The sequence below is a fragment of the Myxocyprinus asiaticus genome, chromosome 17 (assembly GCF_019703515.2).
Source record: "Myxocyprinus asiaticus isolate MX2 ecotype Aquarium Trade chromosome 17, UBuf_Myxa_2, whole genome shotgun sequence".
Lineage (NCBI taxonomy): Eukaryota > Metazoa > Chordata > Actinopteri > Cypriniformes > Catostomidae > Myxocyprinus > Myxocyprinus asiaticus.
Window position 1 is genome coordinate 47,123,228 of NC_059360.1, and position 22,969 is coordinate 47,146,196.

Here is a 22,969-nt window from a genome sequence, read left to right on the forward strand (position 1 = left end):
ATTTAAAACAGCCACTTGAAAATCATTAGGTTTTTAATAAAATTTTGCACAAAAATAAAATAGAAAAAATACAATAAAATGTAGTCATTAACCATGTAGAAATTACTTTTAGAAAGTGCATTTACTTATACAGTAAATCAGCTTTTTATAGGATTTCTTCAGCTGCAAGACTATATTTACTGAAGTAAATATATGATCCCAAGCACTCTATAATAAGCAAAAAAAAAAAAAAAAACTTTGCTAAGATTATCTAATTATCTGCAAATAGCAATGAAAACCAAATCAATGCAGTATGCTTCTAAATGTGCATTAGTGCATAATGTTTACAAATCAATGATGAGATTAAACTAAAACACAGATTTGTAGACTGTGACTTGATGAGTTGATATAATTTAATTTCCACCTAACATGCCTCGCTGCCACTAAATGCTTGATTTTAGAGCTTGGATGTGTCTTTAATTTGGCCCCTACAAAGTGCACATCAAGTACACAACATCCATTCTGGATCTTTGGCCCAGTGCAGCATGATGCATGGGTCAAATCAAGCTGACAGTTCATCGCCCACTTTGCAAAAGCTTCTCTTGTCATTTTTAACATTTAAAAGTACTCTTCACCCTCCCCTCACTGTTGTTTCTGCATTCGAGCATTGATTTCAGGGAATAAGAGTTCACACACACACAGACACTCACTCGCTGTTAAAGTGTGGTACAGGCACTGAGGCTCAGGGCAGCACCTCAGAAACAAAAAGCCCTTCTCAGTGTGAAATTACAGGCAAGCTGCTATCTGTTCAATTAGGATGTAGTGCTCTGGAGAATGGGGTATTCTCTCTTAAAATAGCTCTTGTGCTCAGGGGCCACTCACATAGATGCTGAAAACGCCTTTGTTTTGAGTCTACAAGACGTTTTGGCTAAAGAACAAATACACAGTGCCAATTTATTTTCCCAGAATCACCATGTATTTTTAATAGACACTAAAAGAGACTCTTTCATTAGTAGTGTTTGCTAAGACATGCATCACTATTATAATTGCTCATACAGGTTAGGGTTTTATTGCAAAATGATTTTTACGTGTCTCGTTGTACGTATCGTGGCATTATTTCTCAAAGAGATGAATACAACCAGCCTCTGGCTCAAGTGGTAGAGCAGGTTGGCCACTAATCACAGGGTTGGTGGTTCAATTCCCAGCTCACATGGCTCAACATGGTAAAGTGTCATTTGGCAAGACACTGAACCCCAAGTTGCTCCCAATGGTAGGCCAGCACCTTGCATGGCAGCTTTGCCATCATTGGTGTGTGAATGCATCACAGTCTAAAGTGCTTTGAAAAACTGCTAAGGTTAAAAAAGCACTATATAAGTGCAGACTATTTGCTTATAAGCCACATTTTTGCTTTTAACTTAACAAAAAAATAAACAGAACATAAATATTACATACCATTACTTAGAGGATGTGATTATCTTTCAAACGCGCCCACACACAAGGTAATCGAATGCATAGATCATTAGATAATCCACATGAAGCACAATATTACATATGGCCACCAGCAGATGGCGCCAAGTACATGACACAGACTCGATGACTCAAATGGCACAGAATGAAACTCATTCTGTGAAGTCTCAATACTAATATCATGTCTGCATGCTATGCAAACCTTTAGTCATTGTTGTGTTTGCATGTGTAATTAGTTCTTATGTACAATTATTATGTTTTATTTGTTTGGAGATGTTTTTGGCCATATGGAGACGTTTTTGGACACTATGATAAATTATTTTTGGAATACTATAACTTTTGATTGCTTTGTTGTAGCAACAATATACCAATGATACCAAACACTTGACCGTGTTTTTTTTTTTGTTTTTGTTTACGAGGTATAAGCCTTTAATTTTGGGTATGCCACTGAAACAGGAAATCTTTGGGTTAAGGAGGTTGGGTTTGTTTATTTAAAACTCGATAGAGCATTAACCATAAAAACTTAATCTGTTTGGGAGAACATTTAACTCGCTTTTAGCGCCACACAGTGGACATTCAAAATTCAAGAATTCCTAACCATTAAACCCCTAAACATTAAACTTTGCAGCGTAACTCATCCCATCCCATAGAAGAGGTGTGCTGTCACTTTTCTAAACAGTTGGATTTTTGTCTTCTGTACAATAAGACAAGTTAAAAAAAATGTCACGGTCTTACATTGAAGGTGGCACCAGAGCCATATCCTGAGATTTGTGGCTAGACTCTTTTGACATGTGCCAGTAACCACCACCTGGAAACACTTTTGCAACTGCAGCAAATTAAAAACCACTCAGAACAGCTTAGCAACCACATACACCCTAGCATTGTGGCCAAACTCACATTCAGCTCTGGCTCCTTTCTGGTTTTTAACGCCCACGTTTCATCATCCAATATTAATTCCCGATGGATAAAACGAAGTCCTGCCCTGCAGTGTTTTCCATTGAATATTCTGTTTCATTCAGAATAACGTCAAATGGGTTGCGAATGCCTCTTTATTTTGTTTTAGAAAAGTGAAACTCAGAACTCCGTAAAAGGAATATTCCGGGTTCAATACAAGTTAAGTTAAATCGACAGCATTTGTGGCATAATATTGATTACCACAAAAAATTACTTCGACTCGTCTGTCTTTTTCTTTTAAAAAAGCAAAAATAGAGGGTACAGTGAAGCGCTTGCAATCGAAGTGAATGGGGACAATTTTTTAGAGGGTTTAAATGCAGAAATGTGAAGCTTGTTATTTTATAAAAGCACTTACATTCATTCTTCTGTTAACACTTGTGTATTATTTCAGATGTAAAGTTGTTTTAAACGTAATTTTGCAGGATTACAGGGTTCATGGTTTTACGTCGTCATGGCAATGAAACATAGCTTTACACAGAAACGGTTAGTAAGCTATTTTGTCACACTAAAATCATGTTAATAAGCATATTGTTTATGTCTTGTGTCTATACTTTTGAACCAGTGAGTATTTTAACGTTTACTGATTGGCCCCATTCACTTCCATTGTAAGTGTCTCACTGTAACCCAGAATTTGTGCTATTTTAAACAAAAGGAGGGACGAGTCTAAATTAATTTTATATTAATCAATGTTATGCCACAAATACTGTCGATTTAGCTTAACTTGTATTGAACTTGGAATATTCCTTTAAGTCTCCTGAGTTTTGGCAGATCAACCTCAAAGCAATCACTTTTTCCTCTGGAATGTTCTCAGTTGCAAGATTAATCTCAAATCCTTTAGTTTATTTTCTGTTTGTCATTTACTGGAGTACTAATATCCAACATGCAGTGTGTGCAGGGGCTTAGGGTGGACATGAATAAAATGCTGTTATGCATATCTATGGAAGTCGTCTCCTTGCCTCTGGCTGGGGACACTCAGATTAGTTACAAACCAGCACGGACTCAGTAATATTCTCTACATTTTTATGAGCAGTTTCTCCCCTAAAGGATCCAACTATGACCAAAAATTGCCACTGTAGCCTCCATTTCCAATGGCATTTGTGGTTTCCTGGAGAAGTAATCAAAATATATATGCTGTATAATGATATGCCTCATTCATGGGTTCATCTTTGACATTCCAAACCAACAGTCCTGAACTGTCCTCTGAGTTAAATATATTCCCACCGCTGACTCACGAGAGACAGTCAATATCAGACAATGAGTGTTAGACAGTAACTTTACCCTGGAGAAAATGCATGGCATTTTATCTGTTTAATCAAAATGACTTCTGTCAAAGGAGTCTGAAAGTGACGTGGAATGTCAAAGCGTGAGATTATTCTAATGAAATGTCTTGGGGAGTGTCTTATCAAGAGAATACTAGAAAACTGACTGCCAGAAAGACTCTGATATGTAAATAGATGTTGCTTGTGATTAATAATACCCAACACCAGAGACAGCATAACATGACTTGACACAGAACACAGAAATATGAATAGGGACTGTAGGAAAGGAAATCCCGCCTCTCAATCATCTTCATTGTATTCGTAATGGCATGCATTAGCATTAGCAGGACCGACAATAAATATACAGTTAGTGATAGCTTTAGGGATTGTTTAATATATCATCCAGATTGACTCATTCTGAACCATGTTCCCTTGGTCTTGTCAATGGATAATGAATATTTTCCATTTTTAAATGATTTTTCAGTTACTTTTGAGTAAATATGATGTTGAATAAGTGTTCATTTCAGCAACTAGGTAATTTATTTTTTTTTTTTTACGTATATACGTATCAGCATTATGTTGCCCACCCTGCTCTTTAGATTTTAGCGTCAGCAAAGGCTATAGAAAAACCCAAATTGTGCAAGTTTTTGTAACCTAAAGTTAACTAAATAGGCAAAATGTCTATTTTTGTACAATTTATGATACCATTATTGTCAGATTTCAATGGTACATTTATATACTGTATATATAGGGGATAATGGGGCTAGTTGTCACACATTTTACACCAGTAGATTTATTTTTGAAAGTAAATTCCTGTATAGCCATCTACAATATTGGCACCCTTGGTAAATATGAGCAAAGAAGTCTGTGAAAAAAAATCTGTGTTGTTTATCCTTTTGCTCTTTCATTCAAAAAATTCACAAAAATCTAACCTTTAATTGAAGTTAAACAATTGATAGAGGAGAAACATCTCATTATTAAATAAATATTTTTCTCCAAAACACATTGGCCACAATAATTGGCACCCCTAGAAATTCTTATGAGTAAAATATATCTGAAGTATATTCCCATTCATATTTTAAATTTTTTAGTGCACCTGGGTGACTAGGAACATGAAATTGTTTAGCCATGACTTCCTGATTCACAGGGGTATAAATATGAGGTAACACACAAGCCAAATTCCCTTAATCATCAATCACAGTGGGTAAGACTAAAGAACATAGTTCTGATGTGCGGCAAAAGATTGTTGAGCTTCACAAAATGAGGAAGTGGCTATAAGAAAATAGCCAAAGCATTGAAAATACCCATTTCCACAATCAGGGCAATAATTAAGAAGTTCCAATCAACTGGAGATCTTAAGAATCGGCCTGGAAAAGGACGTATGTCTGTATTGTCTCCACACACAGTGAGGAAGATGATTCCAGTGGCCAAAGAATCTCCAAGGATCACAGCTGGAGAATTTTAGAAATTATTTGGGTCTTGGGGTCAGAAAGTTAAAAAAAAATAAATAAATCAGACATCACCTACATCACCACAAGTTGTTTGGGAGGGTTTCAAGAAAAAAAGCCTCTGCTCTCTTCCAACAACAAACTCAAGCGTCTTCAATTTGCCAGACACTACTGGAACTTCAAATGCGACCAGGTTCTATGGTCAGATGTAACAAAAAAAGAGCTTTTTGGCAGCAAACACTAGAGATGGGTTTGGCGCACACAGAGATTATGAAGTACCCAATGACCGTGTTTAAATGTGGTGCAGGATCTTTAATGTAGTGGGGCTGTTTTTCTGCCAGAGGTCCTGGACATCCTGTTTGGATACATGGCATCATGGACTCTATCATATACCAACAGATTAAAAAATAAAAATCTGACTGCCTCTGCCAGAAAGCTTACAATGGGGCCTGGTTGGATCTTCCAGCAGGAGAGTGATCCAAAACAAACATCAAAATCAACACAAAAATTGAAAATTTGTGTGGTGAACTGAAGAGGAGAGTCCACCAGCATGGACCTCTGAATTTGAAGGAACTGTAGAGATTCTGTATGGATGAATGGTCTCAGATCCCTTGCCAGGTGTTCTCCAACCTCATTAGGCATTATAAGAGAAGACTCAGAGCTGTTATCTTGGCAAAGGGAGGTTGCAAAAAGTACTGAATAAAAGGGTGACAATAATTATGGCCAATGTGTTTTGGAGAAAAATATTTATTTAATAATGAGATATTTCCCCTGTTTCAGTTGTTTTACTTCAATTAAAGGTTAGATTTTTGTGAATTTCTTTAATGAAAGATCAAAGGGATAAACAATGCAGATTTTTTTCACAGCCTTCTTTGCGCATATTTACCAAGGATGGCAATATTTTTGGCCACTACTGTACCTTAAAGTCAAGCTATTGAACGTTTTCAACTTTATTGTCCATAAAATATTGTACAAACGTTGAAATGTTGACAACTTACCCCAATAGCACGGGCATGTCATCTTATAGTTGACCCTTGACTTAATGTATGCCAGTGTAGTTTTATTGTGTTCATTTCTTTTACCTAAGAGTTATAAGAAAAATATGAAAGTGAAAATTTTCTTTGGAGGGTAAAATTCACGAAAATTGTTCTAGGTAAAGAGGGTTCTGAACTAGGTCATGGACAACAGCATACAAAAACCTCTGCCAGAGAAAACACATTTTTGCTCAGTTGGACTTTTGATGCCAAATATGATCATTTCCGAGATATAGCCTTTGTGATAATTTCCCTGTGTGACAACTTGCCCCATCTGCGGTCTCTTTTGGCCATAAATTACAAAAAGCTATAGAAAAAATTAAGAATGTTTCTATATATATATATATGTGTGTATTCTTTAAATAAAAGAGAAAAAAAAATTGTATCAAGAAAAAATGATGACCTTGTTTCAGGCTTTACAGGATGTGATTCTGATGCCAGTATATTTTACAGTTCACTACTGTTTATTTTATTCAATGATATAAGCTTGATATACTAACCTTCTGAAACTATAAAAGTCTTCTTTTCACTTTAAAATGCATTGTTAATCACCATAGTAACTACAGTGTCACTCACACAAACACAAAACACCATCAGGATAACACAAGTGACACTAAAATAATGAAATAAACATTCACTGAACTACATAAAATATAATGCAGAACACCCCGATGTACATAAACGATATAAAAATAAGAAGCAACATAACTATTCCCATAAAATATACTTGCAAGGACTTCTGGGAATGCCTTAATTAAACGTTAGGTGTAACAGTAGTTTACAGTTAATTATATGGTAAAATGATACTTTTTACATCTAAAAAATAATAATTTGTTTTGCAATATTTTACCGTAAAATCACATATTGCCTTGTTAAATGTTCTATTTTTTACTGTCTATGTTGCGGTAACTACCCATTAACCCGTTTTTTACTATAGTATTTTTACATTCTTTTACCATTAAAATTACTGACATTTTTTGCAGTGATCTAGACAATAACATATTATTGACCTGTTTCAGTGACGTCACTTTTTCCCCATAGCCGCCATATTTGTGACCATCAGCGGGAGAAAACAATGGCGGTGAATGGCGATATCAAGAAAAACATCAAATAATGCTTTTGATGCATGCAGTGTCCCAGGAAAGGTGTATACAGGTCTGAGGTCAGCACAAATATTTCCAAATTTGACTTTCGCGGACATTTAATTGATTTTATCCACGATTAATCTCCATACGCCGGTGAGTCTGACGTGTGACCGGCGAGTACACACGCCATAAATATCTCCCATTCAGAAGTTACAAATGTTTGTGTTGATTTCTGCTCTTTGATCAAAATATTACAAAACATCTGCGATGATCCCGTCTTTATGAATGTAAGAGCTGCTTTTAAATCATGAACAACATAACATCATCCTATGTGCATTTCCAGTTTAATTGTATCCGAATCGATGATGTTATAAATATAATTGACATGTGTACAGATAACTGACATGTCTGAATAAATGCACAAAGACCCACAAGTGTTTTTATCCCTGCTCTCCCCCTTCATTGCTACTTGTCTTTTTAAGTAGCGATTTACTTTGTCACTTAAAGATAAAACTTTATTGAAAGAAAAATACAATTTTGGTTATGTAATTAAACAGCAGGATCCGTTTTCGAGATTTATAAATAGAATCAAAAATCTCGCTGACTTTTGCTGCATCCCACAGCTCAGCACATTGAAGGTATCTGGAGTTTTGGTCACAAACATGGCAATGCGGTCATACAGTTATGTCACATCTATCCATCCATCCATCCATCCATCCATCCATCCATCCATCTTTAAACTATCAGACAAGGCTTTGTCATGCCAACATCAAAATTTGTCTTGACGAACTTTACCTATCTAGTTGACAGTTGTTGTTACCTGAATTGGGAAGCAGGGGTTTGCATTGATACAGCTGCGCAGACAGTCCAGACCGTTGGCAAAGGCAGCTTTACTAGAGCTCTGCGGGGTGAAGGAGATGTCATGGTCGATGTACTGGCCCCAATCCACCAGCATCTGGGAATAAGTGTTATCTTCCAGGACTTGCATACTGGAGCCACGCATGATTTTACTACTGACCTCACGAACCTTCAAGTATAGAAACAGACGGTAATGCATAAAGCAGCCAAGAGTGAATTACACAAGATTCATATTCTTAGAAAACGTTATACTTTACACTTTATAGTCAAAACCACTTGCTACTAAGCAAATGTAATATTTTATAAAGACAATCTTTAAATGACGAGATACATGTCAAAGTTTAAGACTACTGTGTTTTTGTCCATCTATTGCAAGTCAATGCAAAACTTTCAAGCTCCAAAAAGGACATTAAGGCATCATAAAGGTTATCCATATGACTCTCGTGGTTTGATCCATGTCTTCTGAAGTGACACGATTTGTTTTGGGTGAGAAACAGACCAAAATGTTGCTATAAATCTTGACATCTGCAGTCTCTTTGGTGCGATCATGTTTTGAAGCATGATTACACTTCCTCACGCTTGACGCATGTTGATGAGAATGATGAGAGAATGATCATGTTGGGGTGAACTATTCCTTTAACAATAAGTGTGAGTAAAAGCAAATCCTTGCACCTAAACTCAAAAGCAACAGACAGTCTGAAAGCACCATCGTGGCATAAAAATTGCTGTGATGGTGCTTTCAGACTGTCTGTGCTTAAGAATATGAAACATGAGATTTCGCTCGGGTAAATGGAATTAATGGGACAAAACAATCCCTGTTATCTGTGAGTGTGTGTTTGTGGGCAGTCAAGGAAACCTCATTACACCCCTCAGCCAGTGTTTGTTTGTCTGTTAAAATGTCACTAAGATATCCCCAAAATTAAACTTTTATTTACTTAAGTTGGATCTATGCATTTTTGTGAGCACCCTTGAATCGTCCCTGCCGAGTTTGAAAAGTGACAACACAAACATTTGAAAATTCTTGCATTGAAGTGTTGCGGCCTCTGCCTCATTAAAACAATAGTTTCACTCCAGAGCCACAGCAGTGATACTCATGTTTCAATGCATTTGGGTCGTGCATATTTAAAACAGCATGCATAGCCTTGCTTTTTTAATGCGATAATAGAGCAGGGTAAGGCCAATGTGTCGCAGGTTGATGTGAGATTGGGCTGCTCTGCTGTGTTTAATATTCAACATTTTCTCAAAGCGTGTTTGGCAGACATTCACAGTGCTTTTATTATAAACCTTCTTCTTATCCATGCAGGACTTCTTTGAATCCGAAGACAAATAATCACACATCACAAGCAACTATGCTAAGAGATTTCTTAACAAGAATGGATAACATCTTTAAATAAAAAAACAACTCACACCTTATTCCTAAATTCACCCAGACCATTTATAAAAACTAAGCAAAACCATGCCAAAACGCTTTTTTTAGAAATGGACACGTCACAACTATGACCTCATTAACATATGAACACCTATATTTACATATCTAACACATTTTCAGTTATCATTCGCTTGGTTTCTATTTTGCGTCATGCTGGCTAGCTCTGCCCAATTAATCTTATTGATCCAAAATCCTGCTCCACATAACTGTACTGTATATTATACATTATATATGTTCTATAACTTTGCGCCCTCCCCCCCCACCTTACTTCATGTTCTTCCGGGTCTTACCGGAGGAAGTTGGAAGCCGCTGTATCGGCGCTCAGTGTTCCAGCCTTTGGGTTGGTTTTCTCCATCCTCGTACTCGGCAGCAAGCCATCGGGTTAAACCACTGTTGGCCGCTCCCCAGAGAGGGTTCTTTCTAAATAACACATTATGAATGGATGGGATCTAAAAAGTGTCATGAAAGTCACATTTTCAAAGCAATATCAGGAACGGCAAAGCAAACATTCGTTTCGCAGCTGTTTATTAAAGTACTACATGAAATCATAGAAATCTGTCATCATAAGCAACAGCTACTTACATTGCATTTGCTGAGATCCCACATTATATAAGGTGTCTTTAATTACTATGTACTTACATTTAAACTACCTGCAATTCAATTACATCTGTAGTTACACTGTTCACCTAACCCTGTAACCCTAACCCTTAACACTAATCTAAACCCTAACCCTAAACCCACCCGAACCTCAACTTCAGTAGCAGCAAATGTGAATTTTGTGAGAATTTTGCAGAGCAACATGTAGTTACATAATAAATACATTGTATTGTTTGTATTTTAATGTTAGTACATAGTAGTTAAAGACACCTAATATGCAGTTGCAAGAAAAAGTATGTGAACCCTTTGGAATTAGCTGGTTTTCTGCATTAATTGGTCATAAAATGTGATCTCATCTTCATCAAAGTCACAAGTATAGACAAACACAATGTGCTTAAGCTAACAACACACAAACAATTATAATCTTTCATGTGTTCGTCGAACACATCCCATTAAACATTCACAGTGCTGTGGAAAATGCCTCTAGGCTAATGACATCAACAAAAGCTAATTAGAGTCAGAAGCTGGCAAAGCTGGCATCCAGTTAGTGAAACGAGATTGGAGGTGTGGTTTAGAGCTTCTTTGACTTATAAAAAGCACTTAAAAATTTTAAGTTTGCTATTCACAAGAAGCATCTGCTGACATTGGCCATGCCTCGCAAAAAAGGAGATCTTAGAAGACCTACGATCAAGAACTGTTGCTTTTCATACTGGAAAGGGTTACAAAGTTATCTTGAAGAGCTTAGATATTCATCAGTCCACAGCTAGACAAATGGAGATGATTTAGTACTGTGGGTACTCTCCCTAGAAGTGGCCGTCCAGCCAAGATGACTCAAAGGGCAAACTGCAGAATGCTCAGTGAGGTAAAAAAGAGCCCTAGAGTGACAGATAAAAACTTGAAGGAATTATTGGAACTAGTTAACATCTCTGTTCGTGAGTCTACTATACAGAAAACATTGAACAGGCATGGTGTCCATGGCAGGACACCACGAAGGAAGCTGCTGCTTTCCAACAAAATCATTGCTGCGCACCTGAAGTTTGCCAGAGACCTCCTTGACACTCCACAACGCTACTGGGAAAATGTTTTGTGGACTAATGAAACTAAGGTTGAATTGTTTGGGAAAAACACGCAGAAATATGTATGGCATAAAATGGGCACCGCATACCAACATGAAAACATCCCAATGGTGAAGTAGGGTGCAGGGAGCATCATGATTTGGGGCTGCTTCGGGGCCTGGACCTCTTGCCATCATTGAGGGAAAAATGTATTCCAAAGTTTATGAAGATATCCTACAGGATAATGTCAAGTGTGGCTGTGTGCCAGCTGAGGCTCAGTAGACGTTGGATGATGCAGCAGGACAATGACCCTAAACATCGAAGTAAATCCACTACAGAATGACTTCAGAAAAAGAAAATCCACCTTTTGGAGTGTCCCAGTCAGAGCCCAGACCTTAACCCAATAGAGATGCTGTGGAATGACTTCAAGAAAGCCGTTCACACCAGACATCCTAAGAATATGTCTGAGCTGAAGCAGTTCTGTAAGGAAGAATGATCCTAAAATTCCTTCTGAACGTTGTGCAGGTTTAATCCGCAGCTACTGGAAACGCTTGCTTGAGATTATTGCTGCCAAAGGAGGATTGACCAGTTATTAATTCCAAGGATTCACTTACTTTTTCCACAGCTCTGTGAATGTTAAATGGGATGTGTTCAATAAAGACATGAAAGATTAGAACTGTTTGTGTGTTGTTAGCTTAAGCACATTTTGTTCGTCTATACTTGTGACTTTGATGAAGATGAGATCACATTTTATGATCAATTAATGCTGAAGACCCAAAGGGATCACATACTTTTTCTTGCCACTGTAAAGTGGGACCCTTCAATGTATTAAAACATTAGCCTGTTTCATTTCAGCATTTGACAAATAACAAGGACATTATCTTTTTTATATTTTAAATGTAGAGCAAGTGTATATTTTTAGGTGCTGTAACTGCCCATTTCTTTCCCTATTTTGAAACACTCATTTTAAATGGGCCTGCGGTGTGACAAATGATATCCGTGTAATCTCTGAATTTATAGGAGGTCATTAAAACTACAAGTATCTGTATAATTAGATTTTTACATTTTCTTAAGTGAGTGGCATTTGCTTGTACAGAAGTTGCTGCCACATTGTTATGTGTAGTTTGAGCAATAGATATAGTGAAGGACAACTAACAATAATGCAAAGATTTAGAAAAATGTTGTTTGAAAAAGTTTGAAATTAAATATAACGTCACCATGTAAGACACTGCTTGAAGTTCCATATAAACTCCCTATTTACATTTAAAAATATATATCTAATCAGAACTAATGAGTATATAATTAAAGTATATATTCTGATTCATAAAAACTGCGCTGAGACATGATATTTTCTTCTGAAAATGTAAAAATGAATGCTATACATTTTTTTTCTTTTTAAAAATGTTGTTTTTGAGATCGCAGGGAATATAAGACTGTTCTATCACATTACTAACACAGTTTAACTGGTGGATGAAATAAAAACCAAAAGGTCTGATGCTGTCTGCTATGATCTGAATGCACAAGCATGAATATTTATGGTTTCTCTGTGTGGCGTTCAAGTAAGACATTATTCTGATACTGTTTCTCTATCTGGTTGAAGCCTTGACCCATCCTGTCGCAGGTCATCTTATCATGTCTGCCTTATTTTCTCCTTTAAAGGCCATGGAGCAGTTAATTTTAGGTGGCCAGATTACTGTGCTTTCAAACAGAGATTTGTGCCTCTCGCTCTACAGAGCACTGCATTATGGATAAATTATTAAGATGGGAGATATACCTGTTATTGCAGACTCCAGAAATACTGCGGTATTTTCCTCCCATGGCACAGGTGGTGAGCTGAAATGTCTGAGGACATCCAGACAGGTTTGCTATCCGCTCTGCTGCATCCATGTATAGCAGCTCTTAAAAATGAATTAATTTGTTTACGAACTTCGACATTCAGGAGAAACATTTCTGAATGATTCCACAGTTATACACTAGACTGTTTGTCCTTTACATTGTGCACAAAATAAAGCAGTAAACTTTCTTTACAGTTGCCCCATAAGTATTTGGACGCAAGTCACACTGAAAATTGTCTAAATGTCAATGCATTACATGTTAAAATATTAAAGCATGTGTCGTCTGTGCTCAAATGCTGCAGGAGCTTTTCCCAGAATTAAAGTAACTTTTCTGATTGTGATTGTGCTATCTTTCTTTAAAATACATTACACTTGCTTTAAAATTTTCAATATAATAACATTCACAATCAATATGTTTGGGGTCACTGTACATAAGGGCCTCACCTGACTCAGGAAGTGATCTTTTATGCCTCATGTTTGCCTCATCCTTTAAAAGCCATAAAGTCATTTGAAAGATTTCTGCTGCTTTCGAGATTTCTTGGGTTTCAGATGCAGCTTGTCTAGAGAGCATGTACATCTGCATAGGGGACAGCTGAGAATGCATCCTGATATTCAGAGAAAGAGAAGGAAACATCATCTCTCTATATACTGTAGAGCACCTGATAGAAACGGTTAGGGTGCAATGGGGCAAAATATTTTGCATGAAAAAAATAATAACGGAAAGTTGTTTTGATTCAAATGTAATTTAAAAAGGTGACGAGGAGACCTTTTACCCCACACTTAGGGGTTTTACTGAAAAAGTGTAGATATATAGGCATTTATATATAAGATATAAGATAGAAAGATGTTTTTTTCTAAAGGAGTTATTTATTACAAATAACGACTTCAGAACAGGGTGCTTATTGGGGCTTTAGCCCCTGAAACAGGGGGCTTTTTTAACCCTCATGCACTTTTCGGTCATTTTTGACCGAAATCAATTTTGTTTCTTCAATAAAACTGGTTTCCTTTATCTGACGTGTAGAAGACTTGGTGACTTTTCGTCCATTTGATATATGAACACACACTAAGAAACTGGAGTTGATTAGATCAGTCTAAGTGGTAGCAAAAAAAACAAAAAACAAAAAAAAAATTACATTTGTACTGTTCCCAGTCAAAAGTGACCACCATAGGAAATTAATGGGAAACACTAAAAATCACAGATTTTTTTAATTTATTATTTATTATATAAAATCTAAAAAAACAGCCACAGTGCAGAAAAAAATAAATAAATAAATAAACACACACACAGACATGAAGGGGTGAGACTACCAAACAACAAGAGTGCAAAACACAAACACACACACACACAACTTAACTGGTCAGACTATAAAACAGAACAATAAAAAAAAAAAAAAAAAAGAATCAGCCGCAATGCAGAACACACACACGCCGAAATGAATCGGTGAGACCATAACTCATCTACAATGCTGAACACACACACATCTTGTATACACACACACACACATATATATATATATAAACACCCAAAATGCACTTTTACATTATTTAATTTAATGTTGTTACATTTCTTTCATAAAAATTAAAAGAATTACATGTTTATTGTAATTTAGTTTGAACAGTGCATAAGGGTTAATTAATTAATTAATTTATTTATTTTGTACCCCAAATACTATTATTTCACTCATTGGACAGTTCTTGAATAACATCTGACTTAACCCTTAAAGTACTGAGGGTGTTTTTAAAGATTTCCCGTTTCAGTGGTATACCCCCCCCCCCCCAAAAAAAAAAAAAAAAAAAAAGAAAATAAGGAGCGTCAAGTGTTTGGTATCATTGTAAACAAAACTTTGCACATTTTATAATTATATAGATTATGATACGTTATGAGACTCTTGACCTAAGAAATGGCTGAAATTAACAAAAAAACTTGAGCCAAAAATGTTTTACTATTTTTATACTATTTCTATTTTAAAAATACTATTTTTCAGATTTCACATTATATATATCTCTGGGATCTAGAATGTCAACTGTATCTGAGAAAAAAAAATATGTTGATACGACAAAGTAATCAGAAGTTATAACATTACAAAAATAATAGTGTCTAAAAACATCTCCATGTGTCCAAAAGCCTCTCCAAACAAATAAAAGATAATATTTGTACATAAGAACTAATTATACATACAAACACAACAAAAGGTTTGCATAGCATGCAGACATGATTTTAATAATGAGATTTCACAGAATGAGTTTCATTCTGTGCCATTTGAGTCATCATTGAGTCTGTGTCATGTATTTGGCACCATCTACTGGTGGCCATTTTTAATATTGTGCTTTGTGTGGATTATCTAATGATCAGTGCATTCAATTACCTTGTGTGTGGGCTCCTTTGAAAGATAATCAGCGCCTCTAAGTAATACTATGTGATATTTTATTTTCTGTTCATTTTTCGTCAAGTTATAAGCAAAAATGCAGCATAAAAGCAACACCTGTTCAGATGAAACATATATGTTAAAGACATGCTTAGCTATTACTCACTATATTTCTTTCTGTGAGTAAACTTTGTTATTAATATATTGACAATTATTTTTTCCTCATGGGCCCACCCGAGCCAAAACTGACAGTTAAGAATTTTATCTCAAAATAATTGTGATAATTTCAGGGATTCTCATTAGCAACATACATTTTCAACATTTTAAACGTTATTAATGGTTAGATCCAATTACCCTAAAGTCAACCTTTTGACATTGCACACGAGCACGTTATGGTGACAAACAGGGATTTAGAAAAGTGCTGTGGTAGTTTTTATTTTTTAAATCAAAGGTGCCTTTTTCCCGCTGTTGGAGCTTTAGCCCTGTTGTACCCTATAGATTACTTACCTCTGTAGAGTGTAATTAAGTGCATTGTTGACCAGTTCAAGACTCTCTTGGAATGAAGATATAATCAAGCTGTCAGGCACGAATAGTTTTCCTGAGAAAATTAAATGTAAAGATGATTAACAAACTTAGTTTCAACAAATTCTGATTAGATAAGTCATGTTTGAAGCTGCTATAAAATGCCAGTAAACAGCCGAGATAATACGTTATATATTTACACAACAAGAATATTCCCACAATATTGTTGCAAACTACAGAATGAAAGAAGTCCACTCCAAAGTCTTTCTTATGATATTCTGGTCTTTATATGGTTTTGTTACCTCCTTCAATGAAAGAAAACATGATTCTTTTATTATTTATTTATTTATTTATTTATTTGCCTGTTTTATCATCCACCTGGCAAAAATAACGTAGAAAAGTAATATCACACCTTTCCTCAACAAGCAACATGATTTGTGGTATAATTCATGTCCGTAGCACAAACAGGATGAGTTATGCTTTTAAAATTGATACTTTGCTCATTAACCCAAAGTTTGAGCAAAAATTACAGTAATGCCTACCTCAGCAAACACAATTAAAAAAGGAAGAAGAAAAAAACAAAACAAAGGTCGTGCCACTGTTCAAAATGTAATTAAACTGCCCAAGTCCTTTAGTAACTTATGATATGATATGTAAAATATTCAGATTTACCCTAGTTTTTGATTAATGGATTGTCCCTAGGGTTGGCTTATGAATACGCCGCATAATTTGATGCTTTGGCATTCGCGCCTACTTAAAATGAACTCAGTGTTGGCAGGAAACATCCCTATTTCACCTCTGATTATGCCACCCGCACAACAGCATCAAAATCAGAGTGGTCTTCCTGAGGGGCTGACAGCATAAACAAGACCAAAGCACTTTCTGGGCCGCAGGCCCAAAGGATGATATGTGTGATCAGTGTAGGAATTATGACATTCCCAAATGAGAATTCTTACACTCAAATTTATATATATATATCCACACTACTTACACTTGACTGAAATGTTTCTCATGATCTTAAAAATCTTTTGATCTGAAGGCGTATGCTTAAAATGTTTGAAATTTGTTTTGTAGACAAAAATATAATTGTGCCAACATATTAATTTATTTAATTACAAAACAAAAATGTAATTTAAAAAAATAAAAGTTTTTGAAATTGATAACTTGGACCAAATAATAAAGAAAAGCAGCCAATAAGCGCCCAACATAGATGAGAACTCCTTCAGTACTGTTTAAAAAGCATCCCAGGGTGATACCTCAAGAAGCTGGCTGAGAAAATATCAAGAGTACATGTCTGCAAATTCTAGACAAAGGGTGACTGCTTTGAAGATGCTAAAATATAACACAGTTTTGATTTATTTTGGATTTTGTTTAGTCACAACATAAATCCCATAGTTCCATTTATGTTATTCCATAGTTTTGAATGACTTTACTATTATTCTAAAATGTGAAAATTATATATATACTGTATATATATATATATATATATATATATATATATATATATATATATATATATATATATTTTTTTTATTTATTTTTTTTTTTGCTGCTTGTACATATTACTTCATTAAAATGAACTAAAGCAAAACAGTTCTAGAACATTTTGTCACAACTTGATTTCATTGCGTTCTATCGATTTACATTTTTAAAATAGAAGTTTACTTAATCCATTTGAGTTGGGAGTACATGAATACTTTTTGTGGTATTAATGCATTGATGAAACTGGCCAGGGGATTTCCATTTCCAAGCATGTTTTGCATGAGACTCGATACACTGTAAACACTAATAAATTGTAAAAAAAAATAAATAATAGTTTACTCAACTTAAGCTTAAGTTTTTACTATTCTTACTAGTTTTAACTGAGTTGCTGTTACTGTCGAAATCCTAAAGTTGTCATTAATAAAAACATTTAAGTGGTCCTCCTAATTAAACAGTACATGAAATGTCACATTTTGGAATCAAACTCAAATATATACATTCTTAAAATGTTGTTTTGCTTTAGCTGGTTTAAAGTTGTGATTTGTGTGAAGTCACCATTATGGTGATTATTGTTATCTCTGGTGAACTTGGAGCCTGTTAAATTTAAGCCATTCTTCTCTACTTAATTGTACTTTACAGAAGTGCAGATTTATGTGCACTAAGAAGTACTGAGTAGAATCTAATGTGCCATATGGCTAACCAAGATTTCAGACATAATTTCTCTTATACTGTATTAGACGTGCTATAACACTAATTAAATAAATAAAAACAATGATACTTTAATCACAGATGAGTTAAGTTTACTTGTAACTAGTTAAAGTTACTTAAAAAAAATGTTCAGTTTACTTGAGCCAAATAAGTACGCTAACTTATAAAAAACATTTTTTCTAGCCCCGAAATTTAAGTAAGGTCAGCTAATTCGATTTTACAGTGAGGGAGAGTAAATATTAAAATTAAGGGTTATTTTATGTGCTTTTGTGCAAGATGAATATAAAGGGGGGTACATGTTAGTGTTTAATGTTGTGTTATGTTGGAGTGTTGGGGGTTTCCATTATGGTGAAGAGTGGAGCTTGAGCTAACGATGAAAACAGGTAGATGTCGCACATGAAGATGATTGCTGTGCTGTGCTAACCATAGCAATAGTTACTAAACTACACTGTAGTGCTTCCAACCAGCAAGTGTTTCGCATGTTTGCATTTACTTTCAGTAGTTAGTACAGAATGTAATAAGAGATGTATTTGAGTAACATTGACACATCACAATTTTGTTGGGTTTACACAATTCAACTAGGTTCTTTCTACTCAAAGTGTTTGTGTTGAGATTACTTAGTAAATTTAAGTTAATAAAACTTATTTCAAACACGTGGAACCACTGTCCATGACTGAATTAAGTTCAGCCAAAGAACTATTTTTTTTTTAGTCTATCGAGGCATTCTGACGTCATAAAACATGTCTAAAAGGCTTCCACATGACTCGCATCGGGGTGTCAACACACCGTTCAATGCCAGTGGCAAGTGCTGCTTTGAACTCCACATGAAAAGCGCTGCAGAGAACGTCTTGTTTTGATTTTAGCACTGGCATCGCCAAAGTAATGATACATTAATGGAATGGTGCGGTAAGCATTGGCTGATGCTTTGAAAGGTCAGCGCCAACAGGGTCCAAGTTTAATTTATTAGTTTGAATTTACAATGCTCAACGGTAGCACAATGCGGCACAGGGGCAACGCTGACACTTCACACCATAGAGCAATGTATTTGGCAATATTGCAATGCTGATCCGAGTGGAAGCCCCTTATTATGGGCAAATTCACTAAACAGTTGCGGAACTTTCGCCGATTATTTCAGCACAAAACCTGCATCTTCCTTCAGCATCGGCACTGAATTCTCAATTCAATTAAAACCCAAACCGGACTGTTAACAAAGGCAGCTGCTAGTCAATGCTGCCATCCTCTCAACTTTTTTCAATTTCGTTGCAAAACCTGTAACTTTTTGAGAAATATCCAAAGGGCAACCAGGAGATATCATTGCTGAAAACTGGCACCAGATGCAGTTGGAAAATAAGTCTGGTATAAAATTGTAAAAACTAAATGTCAGTAACTACAAAACAATCTGTAATGGATCTGCCACCAGCTGCCGCCTCCGTTGCAAGAATAAGAATCCGCATTGTTTCGTTAATTGCCACTGAACTCACTCGAAAGTCTTCGCTTGGTTGGTAGCTACTTGTTGTTAAAAAATGGAAATTAATTACAAATCACTGATATTGTGATGGGTGTGTGTTACAGAACAGCTTATATCTGCCATCATGGTATCCATTTATAGATTTCTCAGTATCACATATAAGCTAAAATGCAGGATATTAAAGGATAAAGAATGTCACGTACGCTGAGATGTCTTTGATGAATCTGTACACAAATACAAAATCAGACTGCAGCACATCATGGCAGAGGTTAAACGCAACATTATGCCACACATGTCCTCTCTGAGCTGAAATATGAAGGAAGAATATTAGTGAAAACGAGTGATTCAACACTTAAAATACCTACAGCATGTATTCTATATGTACATCATACCTGCTACATACACAGTCATTTCACATGAAATAAAAGATTACGCAAAAATGGATTAACTAGTATATCAATGGCAATGCATCACTGTAACGTACACACAGGGCCAAAAAAAGGATTTGAACAATTTAGGCAAATTTAAATGCCTTAATATGTTGTTATACTGTTTAATGTGATACAATTCATATATTGTAAATTGTAGCTTAAGTGTCCAAATTATTATTATAATACTAGCTATAAAACATATGTTATGATTTACTGTATGGAGCTATGAAACAGATGTTTAGATTTAAATTATTTATTTATCCTGCAAATGAAATAACTAATTAAAATTAATCACTAATCACTTTTTTGTAAACACACATTCGTATGTACGCATATGTAATATATATATATATAGAGAGAGAGAGAGAGAGAGAGAGAGATTTCCATACCTCTCTTACCGTTGTTCTGTTGTGTGGTTGTCTGTGTTTTTCCAGTCGGTTGTATTTACTCCCCTGTGTTCTCTTCTAAACAGGGTTTTGCTCACTGACTGTGAACAGTCAAACCTTGTTGATTCCACCCCCAAAACACTTGATTTTTAAAGCTCTCGCTGTTTTCCAAATACATGATGCGTGAAGTTTGAGGAGCCACTCTAAACCAACACAAGTTCACATCGAGCATCTGTCAGGCGCTGGAAGTCACGATTATCTGACATACAATTTTGTAGCTTGCTTTTTAATTATATTTATATGACATTCAATAGCCTTAAAGGAAATTTGAGAATGAGAATTCTGTAATTTTTTACTCACCCCTCATGTAATATTACATGTTTATGTTATATGTTTTCAGTGTATGGAGAAGAGCTGTTATCATTCTAAACATTGTGTTTTCCACAGAATAAAGTAAGTCATTCAGGTTTGGAGTGACATGAAGAAGTAAATACTGTAGTTACAGAATTCCTTAAAATTACACTCTTGCCTATTTCTTGACAAACATTTGTGTATTCATAAAAATAACTCTATATATATATATTTGCTACAACACTGCACTTGACATACTGTAACTTATCTGTAAATTATTAAAATGGTAATTTTTGATATGGTTTTGATCAGTGACATTTTTAATTTCAGATATCATTCATGTTATTGTAACTAATAAGAAACGCTTTTAAGGTATATTTAATTACTCTCCAATTATTGATATCTGAATCTAACATGTTGAAATACAACATGCATTTTTGCATTTTCACTAGCAAGAAGTTCATTGCTGATATACAATTGTAATTTCAACTAGTAAGAAATGAACTATACATTTCTGTAATTGCATATTGAACAGGAGTGATTGACAGATCATTGTGAAATTCTACTAGTGAAAATGCAGTTACCGATTTTAATAATTATGTTTTTTACTAGTTGAAATTCCATTTTTGATTTCAAGAATGGCTATTTCCAATGGCAAGCTGAATCATGCCTTTTAATCATGCGTAGGATATGCATTTTAGATATCAACAATTCTATTTTCACTAGTTAAAATGCAAATTCTTGATATTACTACTAGTCAAAACACATTTTTGGTATCAGTCATTACATTTGCACTCGTAAAAACGTTAATTCTTGAAATTAAAAATGACATCATCACTTGCAGAAATCCACATTCATGATCAAAATGTAATCTCAACTAGTTAAAAGTGTAATTCTTGATATCTTTAACTGCATTTTCATTTGTGGAATTTCACAGTGTTCTGTCATCCACTCCTATTCAAAACACAATTACAGATATCAAAAATGAATTTCTTACTAGTACATATTAGCTATGTACTTCCTACCAGTGTTGGGTGCAATCCAATAACAAAGTAATTTGTTGATGTAATATAATTACTTTTAGCCAAAAAAGTAGCGTAATGCATTGCATTTTAAATTATTGTAATCAAAATACAGTTACTGAAGTACATGCTTATTTCTAATATATTATTTATGTAGAATACATGAATTATGGTGCTGTAATGAGTCATTGTGAAGGAGAAATGTGAGGTGCTGAGTGTATGACTTGTGTGTAACTATCAACATTATTTTGAATTTGTTGAGCATAAAACTGTTTTAGAAAGTAATTTAAAAGTAATCTTAGCGCAATAATTAGTCATTTGTAGTGGCTGCAATGTGTTTCGCTGTTCTCTTCTGCATATTGCGGCCCCCTTCAGCATATCGCTGCACCGTTTTGTGGCCCTCTTCAGCTTATCACACCCCCCTTCATCATATTGCGGCCCCCTTCGGCATATCGCTGCACCGTTTCACTGCCGGCCCACCGGGAATAGTCCCGGTTCTCCCGATGGCCAGTCCGCCTCTGGGCAATGTTCATTTCTGATATCTGTAATGTGCTTGTAACTCGTAAAAATATATCAATTTATTAATATCCAAAATCCATTTCCAAATATCTGAAATACCAAATCTAACATGTTGAAATGCATTTACAGAGATCAAAAGTTAGCATTTTTTACTAGTTGTATTTTAATTTTTGATATCAAAAAGTTTAATTAAGGAGTGCATTGCTGATATGTGAAATTGGAATTTCAACTAGTAAGAAATGAATCTTAGATATCTGTAATTGCGTTTTGAATAGATGACACTGTGATCATTGTGAAATTCTGCTAAGAAGGTTTTACTAGTTGGAATTACATTTTTGATAAAGAATGTGTATTTCTCAGGTGATGACATCATTGTTTATATCAAGAATGAACGTTTTAATTAGTATTTTAACTAGTAAAAATGATTATCTATCATTTATGTCCTGCATGTGATTAAATGTCAAAAGGGCTCGTGATAGAAAACACCTTCATCTTGTTTAATGCACTCAACAGAGTCGGACCACAACCTCTCAACAGAAGCAACTGTATGTGACATTGTCAGCGACTAGAGTCAATGATACTTGAGCAGAACAGAACAGCAGCTCTTCTGACGTAAAGCTCGGGTTCCTGAAGCACTCCAGAGCGATTCAAGTGCCCTAAAAATGGGAGAGTAATTGAGCAATGACGTGTTTGTAAAGAATCCCACATTACAGT

General features: G+C 35.2%; 1 protein-coding gene across 1 annotated transcript in view; it reads right to left on the bottom strand.

Annotated features, from left to right (window-relative positions):
- The window catches only part of LOC127455176 (thyroid peroxidase-like), a 45,887-nt gene extending 26,041 nt beyond the window's left edge, over positions 1-19,846 (bottom strand). The window contains exons 1-6 of the mRNA XM_051722836.1: positions 19,750-19,846; positions 15,874-15,964; positions 13,445-13,605; positions 12,940-13,063; positions 9,804-9,933; positions 8,047-8,253 (exon numbers count right to left, since the gene is read on the bottom strand). Coding sequence (XP_051578796.1) covers positions 8,047-8,253; positions 9,804-9,933; positions 12,940-13,063; positions 13,445-13,605; positions 15,874-15,964; positions 19,750-19,840 — 804 coding nt within the window. The 5' untranslated portion in view covers positions 19,841-19,846. The remainder of the gene's footprint in view (positions 1-8,046; positions 8,254-9,803; positions 9,934-12,939; positions 13,064-13,444; positions 13,606-15,873; positions 15,965-19,749) is intronic.
- Positions 19,847-22,969: the final 3,123 nt, after the last annotated feature.